Below are 13,880 nucleotides of genomic sequence, written 5' to 3' on the forward strand. Positions count from 1 at the left end.
GGTAAGTATTTAATTTAGGAGTACGCTTCAGTAAACAGTAATGTTTTTAGGCCTGATTTAAAGGATCTACAGTTGGAGCAGACCCAGGGGCGCAGCTTGTGAACAGGCAAGGCAGGCAACTGCTTGGGGCCCCGAGTTGTTGGGGGGCCCATGAGGCCCCAAAAAAAAAAAAAAAAAAAAAATTTTTTTTTTTCTTTTTTTATAATTACTTTTATTACAAAAGTGTTTCCTATCAGGGGTTTTGAGGACTAAAAAAGTGTTGAAGGCTGTTTTTACTGTACAGATCTCAAAATGTGGTAACCGCAATGACCACATCCTCCTCCTCAAACAAACATAAGGCAATTATCAATGACATCTCAGTAGACAGTAAGAAACCTCCCTTAAGGGGCCCCATGTTGTCATTCCCATGATCACGGCCATCCACCTGTACGCAGTGTCAAAAAAAAAAAAACTACACACAGTGTCGTGTGTGTAAATTAGCAGTGTAAATAAATATAAATTTCATAAAGTTTTCGTTGGTGTCAGTTTATTATAACATTACGGTGATGAACGCTGGTTTGAGGGGCCCCCTAGAAATTTTTGCCTAGGGCCCCAACAGACCCTAGAATCGCCTCTGAGCAGACCTCAGGTCTACAGGAAGTTTGTTCCACCGGTGAGGAGCAGAATAACTGAACGCTGCCTCACCTTGCTTGGTTCTGGTTCTTGGGACACACAACAAACCAGATCCAGATGAACCTCAGGGGTCTGGGAGCTTCATAAGGAACTAACAGATCAAACACGTATTTTGGTCCAAGACCATTCAGTGCTTTGTAGACCAGCAGTAAGATTTTAAACTCTGTCCTTTGACTAACTGGAAGCCAGTGTAGTGTTTTCATGACCGGTGTAATATGGTCCAGTTTCCTGGTGTTTGTTAGGACTCTGACGGCAGCGTTCTGGATCAGCTGCAGCTGCCTGATAGATTTCTTGTTAAAGCCTGTAAAGATGCCATTGCAATAATCCAGCCCAGTGTCTCCCAACCTGGGGTCTGCCTGGGGAAAAAAGGTTGGGAACCAGTAATCCAGCCTACTGAAAACGAAGCAGCAGCACCGCCGTTCCCCTCCGCGCCGCTAGGGGGCGCGTGTTCGCCGCGGATAAATGCGGCGGTGAGTGGACGCGGCCGCCCAGCCATGTTGAGTCTGTCAGGCGAACTGCAGCCCGCCATTGTGTAGAAGCCAGGCTCTGTAGAGATAAGGGCGTTTGGTGTAAACTCCCCAGCAGCTAGAGCACCACGACACCCCTGTCGCGTTTATTAAGGAGTAAATACAGTTACCCAGGCTCCGGGGGGGAAAGACATGTCAGCCAGCAGCCTCCTTGAACAGGTAAAGAGAGGTATTTTGTGAAACATTTCCGAGGGCCATTTGTCAGCATCGCGGCGGATAGCTTAGCTCCGAGCAACGAGGCCTGACCACCTGCTAAAGGATCTGACTGCTCAAACATATCTCCTCATCTATTTTTTTCCCCCTTCCTCTCTTCTCATAAATCAAACCTTCATGAATCACTTGGACCCAATCCAGAGACCGAAAGGCCAAGCTAATAAAGGTAAGAGCGAGTTTTTGTCTGACGTTTTTCGGCGTGAATGCGGATCTTTTTTTTTTTACGTGCGACTGCGTAAATGGAGTTAGCTCCCCCAACCCCGACCGGTGCCTTTTCTGCGAGTAAACCTCAACCCGGCAACAGTGTGCTTGTTAAACGAGTCTGAGGTGTTTTTTTGGGTTGTTTTCTTTGACTGGGCTGCTCTCACATCCCTGCAGCAACACTTTAAAGCTCCCACAGGTCTCTACCGAGCTGCAGCTGATTGGACTGGGAACAGTTCCTGGTTGTGCTGCACTAAACCTGAACTCTACGGTGTTTCCCCACGACCTGCGTCAGGCATGAGCAGGCGTTTTGGTCGGGAGCCACAGGTGCCATCCTGGCTGCTATTAGGGTTGCCACCTTTCAGAAATAGAAATAATGGATGCCCCGAATTCAGCAACACATGCGCCAAAAAAAGGGGACATCCCCAAAACTTCTAAAATGCATAGAAATGTATTTATTTTATATGAAAAAACAAAACGCTTTGATTTAAAGTGCTTTAATAGCATTGAACTTGCATGACTGTCCAGACAGCCAACCATACTAGCAACTGAAATAGCCTCTAGTCTTATGATCTGTATGTCCACATCAGCCCAGATGTAGAATAAAGCTACAGGTGAAGAATATGGTGTAAAAGTTAGTTTAATTAAATAATTCAACTTAAAATGTGAAACTAATACATGTATATTACATAGTCTCATTACAGGCAAAGCAAGATATGTTAAGCCTTTATTTGTTATAATTTTGATGATTTAATTGTTTATTGATTTCATAATATATTCTAATTTTTTGAGGGATTTTTTATTTGGGGTTTTCATAAACTGTGAGCCATAATCACCAAAATTATAACAAATAAAGGCTTGAAATATCTCACTTTGCATGTAGTGGGAAATAATATATTTGTTTCACCTTAAGTTGAATTTACTACGAATTAAGTTTTGCAATATATTCAAATTTTCAGACCTTCACCTGTATATTATTACATCAATAAATAAGAGCATAATATGTGTCTGTATTGGTTCAATACGGAACAATTCCGTATTTTAAGGGACGGGTGGCAACCCTGGCTGCTATCCCCGCTAACATGAGCCCAGTTAACCCCAACATGACACGTCCTCCGACCCGGTTCTCCCGTGTTTTCACCCTCACATCAGCTCCCAGACGAGGGAATCTGAGCTGAGAGAGAGCCTGGTCATGCCTTCGTCTCTAGTGTAATTTCCCTCAAGGAACCTCGTGTCCTCGCAGCGACTTCACCTGTGACACAGCTGCTCCACCTGTAATTAACTAGTGGATCTGCTTTTAAGTACATTGTATTTATACACAGTACTCGAGTTGTAAAAAGAAATCAGGGGGGATGATGGATTTTATCATATGGGGACAGATCATTTGTGCTGATTACAAATAATATAATATATTACAAATAATAGCAGTGACCAAAACACCTGCAGAAATACTGCAGGAATGACATAGCAGCAGTTAAATGCAGCCTTCTGTAAGCTTTAAATATCCACTGGGCTTACATCAAATACATCAAAACACAACAATAAACAGTTTTCTGAACTTATCAATATGACTCCTTCACAGGATAAGTAACATGGATCACTGCAAAAACTCAAAATCTTAACAAGAATATTTGTCTTATTTCTAGTTAAAATGTATCCTTTTAGTAAAAAAAATCTCATTACACTTAAAACAAGACTCATCACTGGAAAAAACAACAATTTTCACCAGTTTCAAGTAGATTTTCACTTAAAATAAGTAGAAAAATCTGCCAGTGGAACAAGATTTTTTTGCTTGTAATGAGAAGATAAATCTTGTCCCACTGGCAGATTTTTCTACTTATTTCAAGTGAAAATATACTCGAAACAGGTGAAAATTGTCAAATAAGTTATTTTTCTGCTGTTATTTTTCTGGGTGATGACTCTAAATGTTGAAATAGCAGTAAAACCACATTCATTGAGAAAATGACATAAGGGATGGAAAGGAGGAATGGCAGTTTTACAGGGGGGATGATTTGGACCGTTTTTATTTCAGGGGGGGATGCCATCCCCCCTCATCCCCCCTCAACTCCAGTACTGTTTATACAGCACCTTTCACAGACAAGGAGATGTCACAAGGTGCTTCACCAAAAATAAAACGTCAATAATGGCACAAATAAAACACTACAATAAAAGTAGAAATACGATAATTAGAATGTCTTTATTGTCATTTGTACAGGTACAACGAAATTGGATGCTATCTTCTTTAAGGTGCATGGTTTAAAAGAAATAGATATATTAAAACAACAACTATAACAGGGTTTCCGCAGGGTTTTAAAAAGTATTAAAAAGTGATAAATGAAAATTGCCAAATTTAAGGCCATTAAAAGTGTTAAATTCACTGTCAGAGGTATTCTTTTTTTTTTTTTTTAATTGGTATTATTTTTTACCTTTTACATTTTAAGCAGTCTATTTTATTGTCATTCACAAAGTGAAATAAATGTGAAACATCTGGTCAACATCAATGAGTCTATAAATCTGTTCTGTATAGTGTTATATAGTTCAAAATTTGTATTGATATTAAAAGGTTTGTGATTAACACTTAATGTTGTGACAGTTTTTTAAAAAAATCTGAAGGTAGTGAAAAAGGTATTAAATTGGTATTCAATTTAACATAGGGATTGCTTATAAACCAAATAATCTCTAAAAGGACACAAACAGGAAGACAACATACAGGTGGGCAGGTATTGCACGGTTCGGTCAGTATTGCACATGGAAAAAGTCAGTTGATTATTTAGCAGTATTGAGTGTAGTTATGGCTCTGGCATAGAAACTGTTCTTGAGTCAGTTTGTGCGTGATTTCAGTGTCCTGAAACGTCTGCCTGATGGCAACAGTTCATAGAGTGAGTGTACGGGGTGAAATGGGTCCTTGATGATTTTCCTGGTTTCCTGAGACACCGGGTGTTGTACAGCTCCTCCAGGGAGGGGAGAGGGCAGCCGATTATTTTTTTGGGCCGTTGTGACGACCCTCTGAAAACAATAAAAAAAACAATACCAATAAAAGATCATAAAATAAAAGTACATGGTGGTCATAAAACAACCCTCTCCCTACTAACTAACAAATTAGTATAACTTGTTTCTAATGTTCATTTGGCATTGTTTTATTTTTTATTATAGCTGTAAATTATTACCACTTACAACGCATTTAATTTTTCACTGGGGTTGAATGACCTTTATTGCGGTTTCTAAAGTGAAGCATAGTGATCTGGTTATCATGTTCAGGTCCTTCCTGTGAGGCTGATAATGTCAGGGAGTGGTCTTGTTATGTAACAGGTGATCATGCTGATGTCTACCCACTCACATCCCTGGAGTTGGAAAAACATGAATGTTTTGTTTATGCTGCTGTTGTTTTTCATTTCAGTGCAAAACGGAGCTGTGACCCAAAAGGATACTTTGAATGACGATGAGTTTGAGCCTTACCTGAATACTCAGGCCAGACAGGTGAGATTTTGATGAATGTTTATCTGAGTTTCTTGTCCACCTTGTTGACTGACTGGCTGCATAATCCTCAAGATTCACCTTTGGTGACTCGTCTATGCTTCACTGATTGAAGCAATACTCCATAAATGAAATCAACAGGATGTAACATCCATTTAAGTCTTATTAGTTGACAATTTGTATGAGTTATATATTAATCACCAAGGACTCTTCCTATCCCTTGATTATTCAGAGTTGCCGTGGCATTGATGTGGAAAATTTTTACCCCAGTGGAAAATTTTTACCCCAGTGTTTTTTTGTGTTTTTTTTTTTTAAGTCTCTATGTATGTGCAGAATGAAGAGCGACTCCAGGAAGATTAGCTCATTTAAGAATGTTCTTGATGTTACACACAAGCCCTTGAAGTTATTGCTGTTTTGGTAAACAACTTGAAGAGCATTCTCCATCAGGCAGTGGTTTAGTAGACACATTAGTAGTTAACTGGCCTTGAGCTCTTTAATTTGTGTCTGTATGAGTTTTTGCTTTTTGTGTGTGCGCATCACTAGGAAATATTGAAAGATTCAATGGATGAGTACTGTTGGCTCTTATTTTGTTTAACTATGCGGTAGATAGTGTTCCCCTTTTTCTAGAAACATCCTGTGAAGTAGTCAATACAGGGGGAAAATTGACCCTGTATTTTCTTTCACTCAGAAACCTTTATGATCTGCAAATGAGGGGGGAGTGGCAGAGCTCAGTGCTGCTGTGTATTTTTGTTTGGTCCCTATGCATTTAAAGAAAGATATGCTATGGAAGCAGTGTTCATATAGATATTTGATTACCTTGTTAATATTTCACATGCAGTAAAATGTATTTTTGTGTAAAAATAAACAAAACTAACTTTAGCTGTTAATGCTGATAATCAAATAAGCACATGTAAAAAAAATCTTATATCAAAGCACTTGATTGTGTTTTTTGCATCTTGTCACTAAATCTAATTCTCTTTCTCTTTAGAGCAATGCCTATACGGCCATGTCAGACTCCTACATGCCCAGCTACTACAGCCCCTCCATAGGATTTTCGTACTCACTAAACGAGGCAGCATGGTCCACAGGTGGGGACCCTCCTATGCCTTACCTGGCCTCCTATGGACAGCTGAGCAATGGGGAACCCCACTACCTCCCGGACGCTATGTTTGGCCAGCCAGGCCCCCTGGGGAGCAACCCATTCCTTGGCCAGCATGGCTTCAACTTTTTCCCCAGTGGCATCGACTTCTCTGCGTGGGGCAATAGCAGTTCTCAGGGACAGTCGGGGACACCGCAGAGCTCTGGCTACAGCAGCAGCTATGCTTATGCTCCAAGCTCACTTGGGGGTGCCATGATTGATGGACAGTCTCCATTTGCACCTGCTGCCAACGAACCCCTCAACAAGGCACCTGGTATGAACAGCCTGGACCAGGGCATGGCAGGGCTTAAGATTGGAGGTGCTGCTCCGGGTGGTAATGGGGAAATGGCCCCAAAAGTGGTTGGCTCTGGCTTACCTGGTGGGGGCCCCCTGGGGCCCGTATCTTCTGTTGGACCTACCAGCATGCCTCCTGTCTCAATTGCTCCTGCCAAGCCTGCGTCCTGGGCTGATATTGCCAGCAAACCAGCCAAGCCTCAACCTAAGCTTAAAACCAAGGGTGGTATGGCAGGAGTCAATTTGCCTCCTCCGCCCATCAAACACAACATGGACATTGGCACTTGGGACAACAAGGGCACAGTGCCTAAAGCTGCCACTCCTCAGCAGGTGCCCCCTATACCCAGCAACGGGCAGCCACCTAACCAGGCTTCACCACAACCTGGAGCTATGGCTGCAGGGAATCCACAAATGCCTCTGAGCAATGGACAGCTGGTCGCACCTGTTTCCCAGATGGGGCAGCATCAGCTTCCACCCACTGGTCAGCCAGGCATGGCTCTAATGCCCCAACCTCCTCTCTCCCAGGGTCCTCCTCCACCACCAAGCCAACAGCAGCAAACTTCTCAACCCAATCGCTGGGTCCCTCCACGGAACCGGGTCAACGGGTTTGGGGAAGCGGGCGGGACAGGCCAGTCGCCTCCAACTTCTTCAGGTGTAGGCATGGTGCCCGGTGTCCCTTCTGAGCCTCACCCAGTTTTAGAGAAGTTGCGCATGGTCAACAACTATAACCCCAAGGACTTTGACTGGAACCTCAAGCAGGGCCGTGTGTTTATCATCAAGAGCTACTCTGAGGATGACATCCACCGCTCCATCAAGTACAACATTTGGTGCAGCACAGAGCATGGCAACAAGAGGCTTGATGCAGCTTACCGTTCTCTGGGCGGCAAAGGGCCTCTTTTTCTCCTGTTCAGTGTCAACGGGAGTGGTCACTTCTGTGGTGTGGCAGAGATGCGCTCACCTGTGGACTACAACACATCTGCTGGCGTGTGGTCACAGGACAAATGGAAGGGTCGCTTTGATGTGCGCTGGATCTTTGTTAAGGACGTTCCCAACAGTCAGCTGAGGCACATTCGACTGGAGAACAACGAAAATAAGCCAGTGACCAACTCTCGGGACACACAAGAGGTGCCGCTGGATAAGGCCAGGCAGGTGTTAAAGATCATCGCCGGATATAAACACACCACTTCCATCTTCGATGACTTTTCTCACTACGAGAAGCGTCAGGAGGAGGAAGAGTGTGTGAAAAAGGTAAAATCAAATAAAAACAGTTTCTCAAAGTGTGTGTGATCATAAAATGTAAGTTGTGTGCATATTGAAAAAGTGTCAGTTTTATGAAGCCTCATTTGGGATTTGTGGGTGAATAACGTTGCTTTTTGTCTTGCAAGGGAATTTACAGGTGAATTGAGTAACGTTTTTGAAAAGATTTGATTTGTTCATAAACATCTGGATATTTTGCCTGTTCATTTAGGTCTTTGCTTTTTTTCTTTTAGTGGCCTGTGATACCTTTTTTTTTTTGTCTTTTTTTTTTTATTAAAAAAAATAACCATTATTGAGACTCTCAATAATGGTTGAGAATTCTCCAAGATAAATATTCAGTGCAAATCAAACTTTTGTGGCTTAGTTTTTCATCGACTGTTCTGTTTTTAAATATACCTATCAAATTACAGGAATTATTTTTCAAATTTATTTCAAATTTTTTTGTAGCTCTTAAAGTTTATTGCTGATTTTGACTTATTGACCTTTTAAAATATGAAGAATTGGGCAACATTTATACATACCCTTAAACATTCAGTTACAATTCAATTAAATCTTTATTTTGTGAATTGTCATAACTTAAGGAAATTCATTGTGGGATTTTTGTCTTTAAATTCTTGTGTATGAAAGTTTGTATAAGAGGGGAAAGTAGCTTCCTAAACACACACTATGCAGCAGGTTGGAATTTGCTGTTGAAAACCAGGTTGCATTAATTACAGAAACAATGGAGATGATTGCTGTTGCATATATATATTTTTGGGGGAGAGGGCAGGGGGTTCAGATGTTTAAATGTTTACGCAAATACAGCATCTATAGATGCATGGTCATGCACACTGAGCATTTATTGGTTTTGGGATTTATTTCCTCGTCCCCTTTGAAATACCTTTTTTTTACTATGTATTTGTGTTTGCAATCACACGTCTATTTTCTGAAACTGGTAAATTTAAAGGGTTATCACCACCCTCCCCCATAGCATTTAGACTTGAAATAACTTGTGGCCATGTTGGTGGTGGCAGTTAGTATGTCTTATCTCTGTAATAAACACCAAGGATGAGCTATTTTCAAGTCTGAACATGTAATTCTCAGAAATATTGGATACTTTTTTTTTTTGTTAATTAAGACTTGTTAAACGGATTGGTCATTTCAATCTCTTGTGATGAAAATGTGATCATTGAGAGTTGTGGGTGTTGAATTTGGCATTCTGCAGTTGTGCTCAGTTTTGCTCCTGTGTGTGACAGGTGGAGGTCCAAGGCAGTGAGCCATATCCCAGCAACCCAAGCAACAGGAGTCATTACAGGCTTCAGGTAACTCGCCTCAGTCATATTCTGAAGCCTTTCTAACGTTTCTTCATCGTTTATCTCACATTCTGCTGTAATCTTTTAGAGCCCTGGTATAATGGATAAAAAGTATTTTTTAAAACAACCCACACATACCTGGAGGGCTATAAACATCAATATATAAATGAAAGATACTATTGTGCATATTATTTCTGTTGTGTAATTCACTGTCCTCTTTCTAGGAGCGCCAAGGACGAGTCAAGTAACAGTTGGTGCTTTGGTCTAAAGACTGCAATGCCCCCCTCCCCAAATCCCCTCCGCCCCGTTACATCCAGATCTCTCTAAGAAATTCTAATAGGGGTGAAGAATTAACAAAGGACGAAAAGAGAAAAAAAAACTAAATGAAGACTTTTTGATTTTCTTTTGACTTTAAAGACTTACTTGGAACTTGTAGTAAAAAGGAAACGATTATTCATAGGACAACTAAATGCATAGCATCCTTAGGTGACATCATTTTTTTTTTTGCCCCACCCCATTCCACTACATGTGCTTCCCCCCTTTGTATGCTGCTTTTTTCTTCTTTTTTTTTTAATGAAAGGATCATCATGTGTCATGATCCAAGAGCAAGTCTGTAATTCTCACACAAACACAAATCCGATAGCAATTTGTAGTGTTGGCTGATAAGTCTCCCAAAGTGAAGAATGGGCAGTTTGTCTCCTTTTCTTTGTAACCCTCTCCACCGTGACCTCCGTCTTCAGAGCATGCTCAAACCTTGAACCAGGACGCAGCGGAGCTTCTTCCTCTTCGATGGATTTTCAGCTGGACAGTTTGCAACTACGCTTTCCATCTTTTTGCATACGCTTCCCATCTTTTTGTTTTAAGAGGACTGCAGATGCTCAGAAAGACCCTCTGTTTTGTTTTCCCATGTACTGGATGGAGTGTGTGTGGGGGAGGTTGAGTCGGGAGGATTTAGAGAGGAATAGTAGGGGACGGAGTCAAGTGAATTCAGAGGGCATGTTAAGTTGATGTACTTTACAGTATAATTTTATAGCCTAAAGGTTGGGGCCCTCTGTTAATCTTTATCAGACTTAATTTACACCCCCCCCTTTTTTTTTCTTTTCATCTCTTGGACAAGTTAATTCAATGTTGCTATGGGTATCTTTATTTTTCTTTCCCCCCTCCCTTTCTCTGTTTTCTTAAGACTGATGTGAGTGGCCTTGCCCCCACTCTTTCTATTATTCAGTTCAAAAGTAATAAATGTGGTATATTCAGCAGAACGGTGTGAATTCCCCTTGTTTGACTGTTCAAAAATGATTTTTGTCATGCATGTCTGTACTTTTTTTTTTTTTTCCTCACATGGTATTGGTTCTTACTTTTCTGCTCGCCTTTACATTTAGCCTGCAATCCCCACCTAGTGAAAAATGCCCCTCAACTCTGAATTATTTTTTTTTAACTCTAATTTTCCTGTCCTTCCTTGTCCTCCACACTCGGATTCTAGTTTCTCCTTAGCCAATCATACGTGCTATAATCACCACATCAGCTGCAACCATTTTCAGAGTCTCATTGTTGGTGCGTTAAAAAAAAAAAAAAGGAAAAAAAAAGAAAATAATTTGGAGGTCTTCTTTCTCAAATCTATTGGCTTTTATTTGTGGCATAATAAAAATGCTCCACAAAGTATTGTGGGTTTTTCTCCTTATTACCGGTACCCTTTTTAGTCTTGACTGTGACCTAATATGTTCTCTGATGTCCTTTTTCATATAGTGGAGAGGATATTGGTGCAATTGGGTGCGAGTTGGAGAGACTAGGTATTGTGTGGGGGGTTAAAGTATGAATTTAAAGCTGATGTATTGGACCTAATTTTGTAATGCGACACCCCCCTTAGAAAACATACGTCTGTCTTGCCGCGTATTGAATGTGTGTGCCGTATCTGCAGTCCGCCATTTTGTCCTGGTAATTACACTTGCAGCCCGCTGCCGCGAGCGGCCACAAGAGGGCGCCACAGGACCGTGTCAGGCTCGCTTCGCCTCCAACATGGACCCTGCGTCAGGGCCTTCACCAACTACATTTGGTCTAAAATAGACCTATTACACTTTTGAATTTAATTCTTAGAAATTTATTACGATAATCCCATGTCATCCGTTCAAAAAATATTTATAGATTGTAATGAACAATTTTCAGGGCTACCTGTATGTGGCCTTAACAAGTGTACATGCTCGTTATGTAGCCTATTAAATTTAAAATTGACTTTAATATTGAACAAAATGTACGGGGAGGGGGTTGTTTTTTTGTAAGTAACTAGATTTGTCTGCATCATTGACTATTTACTTACATCTCTGTTGTGTTATCTCATTAAGGATACGACACACTCTTCTATTAGTTACTTTGTGGTCCTAACAAGTTCATTCTAAAATTAATCACGCAAATCGGGGACATCAGTAACTTCAGTTATTGCTTAAAGAGTGACTTTGCAATGGGATAGCCTTAAAATAGCCTGTTAAATAACTTAAAACCACAGATCGAGTCTCTGAATATCGTGCAGACATCCGTCAGGGTTTGTGTGTGTGTGTGTGTGTGTGTGTGTGTGTGTGTGTGTGTGTGTGTGTGTGTGTGTGTGTGTGTGTGTCTCGAGGCCGCCGGCACGTGTCGCGGGTGCGGGGCCAACACGCCGCCTGGAGGGGATCTCCTGTGACCCCTGTCTCCGGGGACGCCTTTTAGCTCCTCCTGGGATGCAAATAAGCGACCATAAAGCAGAGGGGGTGTTGAGGCCACGCCGCCGCCGAGACACAGGAGAAGAAAGGGAACGCGGCGGAGGACACGGGGAGAGTCTAGGTAAATTATGGTTTCGCGTTACACCAACGCAGAGCATACGGTGCGCGTCGCCGCGTACCCTACGGCGTAGGCTCTACGTCGAACCATAAATCAGCCTTCCGTATCTGGGAGCGCACATGGAGCTGGATGCAAAAATGAGAGGGGTGACTATTGTGTGAGAGGGAGAGGGGGGCGATGGAGCACGTTTTACTTTTGTCATGTGCAGAAACTCGACATACTCCACTACAAAACTCTAATTTAGCCTCATTTAAGGAGATTAAACACGTGAAAACGATCTATAAGGATGGTACAAAAGCGAGTAGAGCACCGCTTCAAGAGATAAGATATTCCTAATTATGACAAGTCCATAGCCCAGCTTTACTTCCACATAGTAAAGAAAAAATCTTACAATAAAGTCTATTGCATTACATCTCATAAAGGGTGTTGTTCCGTCATGGAGCTGCATATTAAACATGTATTGTCTTTGGGTTAATATCTCATTGCAAGGTCATGGTTCTGCCTTATTTTCCCTCTCATTATCATAAGACATCCATCTCTTTCTTCCATTAGTGACGCTTCACCATGTCGCCAACCCAACCTCTATTTACATGACTAAATTAGATTTTGTCTGAATTTCTGTGCGTCTTGCTTGGAAAAAAAAAAACTCCCTATATTTAAATAGGGAGTGAAGGACACGCAAGTATCATTGAAAACACACACCGCGCAAGTAAAAAAATGTAGGCCGTACGAAGGCCTGTATTCAGTATAAACTACATATGTTCAAGGACTTCACTTTGATACTTTACTGCCTTTATTTTTCCATCGACGTAATATGTTTCCTATTTATTTTTCCATATTAAAATAAATATATTTAACTTTTTTACACCTGCCATTGAATTCTCAGCCTAATTCGGCATGATGAGGCAAAACAGTAACAGCTGAATAAGGAGGCAATTTTGACTATTTAAGAATACGACTATGTCACGATGATGAATGTTTGCATCCTATGAGGGGGATGGGGGGGCTGTATGCAGTCACCTGCTCTCCATCACCAGGGGTCCCGCACTGTTGATGTGTTGAGTATTACCCCCTCATCTCACCCAGCCTCCTAATTGTATTGAGCATTTTGAAAATGCGTAATGGTTAGACGGGCAAAAGGGGCCTGAAAACAGTTGATGACCTCTGCCTCAACATATGTGGCACACGCGCCGCTCTTAAACGCGTGGTGGGGACAAGCTTATATCAGCAGAAAAGGAGCAAATGTGCCTTCTATCTGTGTAGTATACAGTCTGCTAAACATATTTTTCATCCATCCCTTCTGTTATAAACACACCCAGTTATATTGTGGTTTGATTAAAGCCTCAGAAATGTAGAATTAAAGCTGCAGCATATATTTTAATACGCAGCACGTATGAAGACTGGAAGAAATGTTTGTCTTTTTTTCTTTTCAGCTGTTTTTTTTCTGTCTCCCTCTCTGCCTCCATCAACTGATATGTAGGTCAACTCACATCTCTGTTGCCTGCAGCAATTTACAGCTTGAATCATTTGATGCAGTGCTGTGATTATAAGGATAGAACTGATGCTCATTATTTAAATGACTTGATGCTTTGGGCTTTTTTACTTTGAAAAGAAATATTAGATACCACAAATAGAAATGCAGTCCAAGAAATGACTTCTTTATTGAGATGTTTTGCAGAACAAAAAAAAAGAAGCAATGTGTGATACTGAAAGTCACATAAAATAATAATCATTTGAAATGAATACAAGAGCATCTTCAGACCCTTGATGGTAATGGAAATCTGTTCATTGGAAATATAAATCAGCATGCAAAAAAATGATTAAGGAGGTTGTTACATTTTTTTTTTATAGGTTTAATAGCAGAAGTGACTGGAAGCTCTCCAGCAGCACGTCACTCTCCTGTAACATTTTCAGATGATTTTTTATCTCCCTATCAGATAAAGCGAGCGCACTCTCAAGCGTAAACACATAGACCTTTGAAGTGGCCCACTGTCACCACATGGC

General features: G+C 41.2%; 1 protein-coding gene across 1 annotated transcript; it reads left to right on the top strand.

Annotated features, from left to right (window-relative positions):
• The first annotated feature begins 1,157 nt into the window (after positions 1–1,157).
• ythdf2 (YTH N6-methyladenosine RNA binding protein F2) lies at positions 1,158–10,327 on the top strand. The gene is made up of 6 exons (XM_061743042.1): positions 1,158–1,358; positions 1,554–1,578; positions 5,011–5,090; positions 6,076–7,767; positions 9,012–9,077; positions 9,293–10,327. Exons 1-6 carry the CDS (start codon positions 1,332–1,334, stop codon positions 9,314–9,316), a joined length of 1,914 nt encoding a protein of 637 aa, XP_061599026.1. The 5' UTR covers positions 1,158–1,331; the 3' UTR covers positions 9,317–10,327.
• The last annotated feature ends 3,553 nt before the right edge of the window (positions 10,328–13,880 follow it).

This window comes from Cololabis saira, chromosome 16 (assembly GCF_033807715.1).
Source record: "Cololabis saira isolate AMF1-May2022 chromosome 16, fColSai1.1, whole genome shotgun sequence".
Classification (NCBI taxonomy): Eukaryota; Metazoa; Chordata; class Actinopteri; order Beloniformes; family Belonidae; genus Cololabis; species Cololabis saira.

What these genes read in the sequence shown, in the direction of transcription:
- ythdf2 (XM_061743042.1), top strand. Translation starts at nt 1,332, where the DNA reads ATGTCAGCCAGCAGCCTCCTTGAACAG. An exon ending in CCAGCAGCCTCCTTGAACAG is followed by an intron (nt 1,359 to 1,553) that starts GTAAAGAGAGGT and finishes GACCCAATCCAG; the next exon opens with AGACCGAAAGGCCAAGCTAA. An exon ending in AGGAAGAGTGTGTGAAAAAG is followed by an intron (nt 7,768 to 9,011) that starts GTAAAATCAAAT and finishes TGTGTGTGACAG; the next exon opens with GTGGAGGTCCAAGGCAGTGA.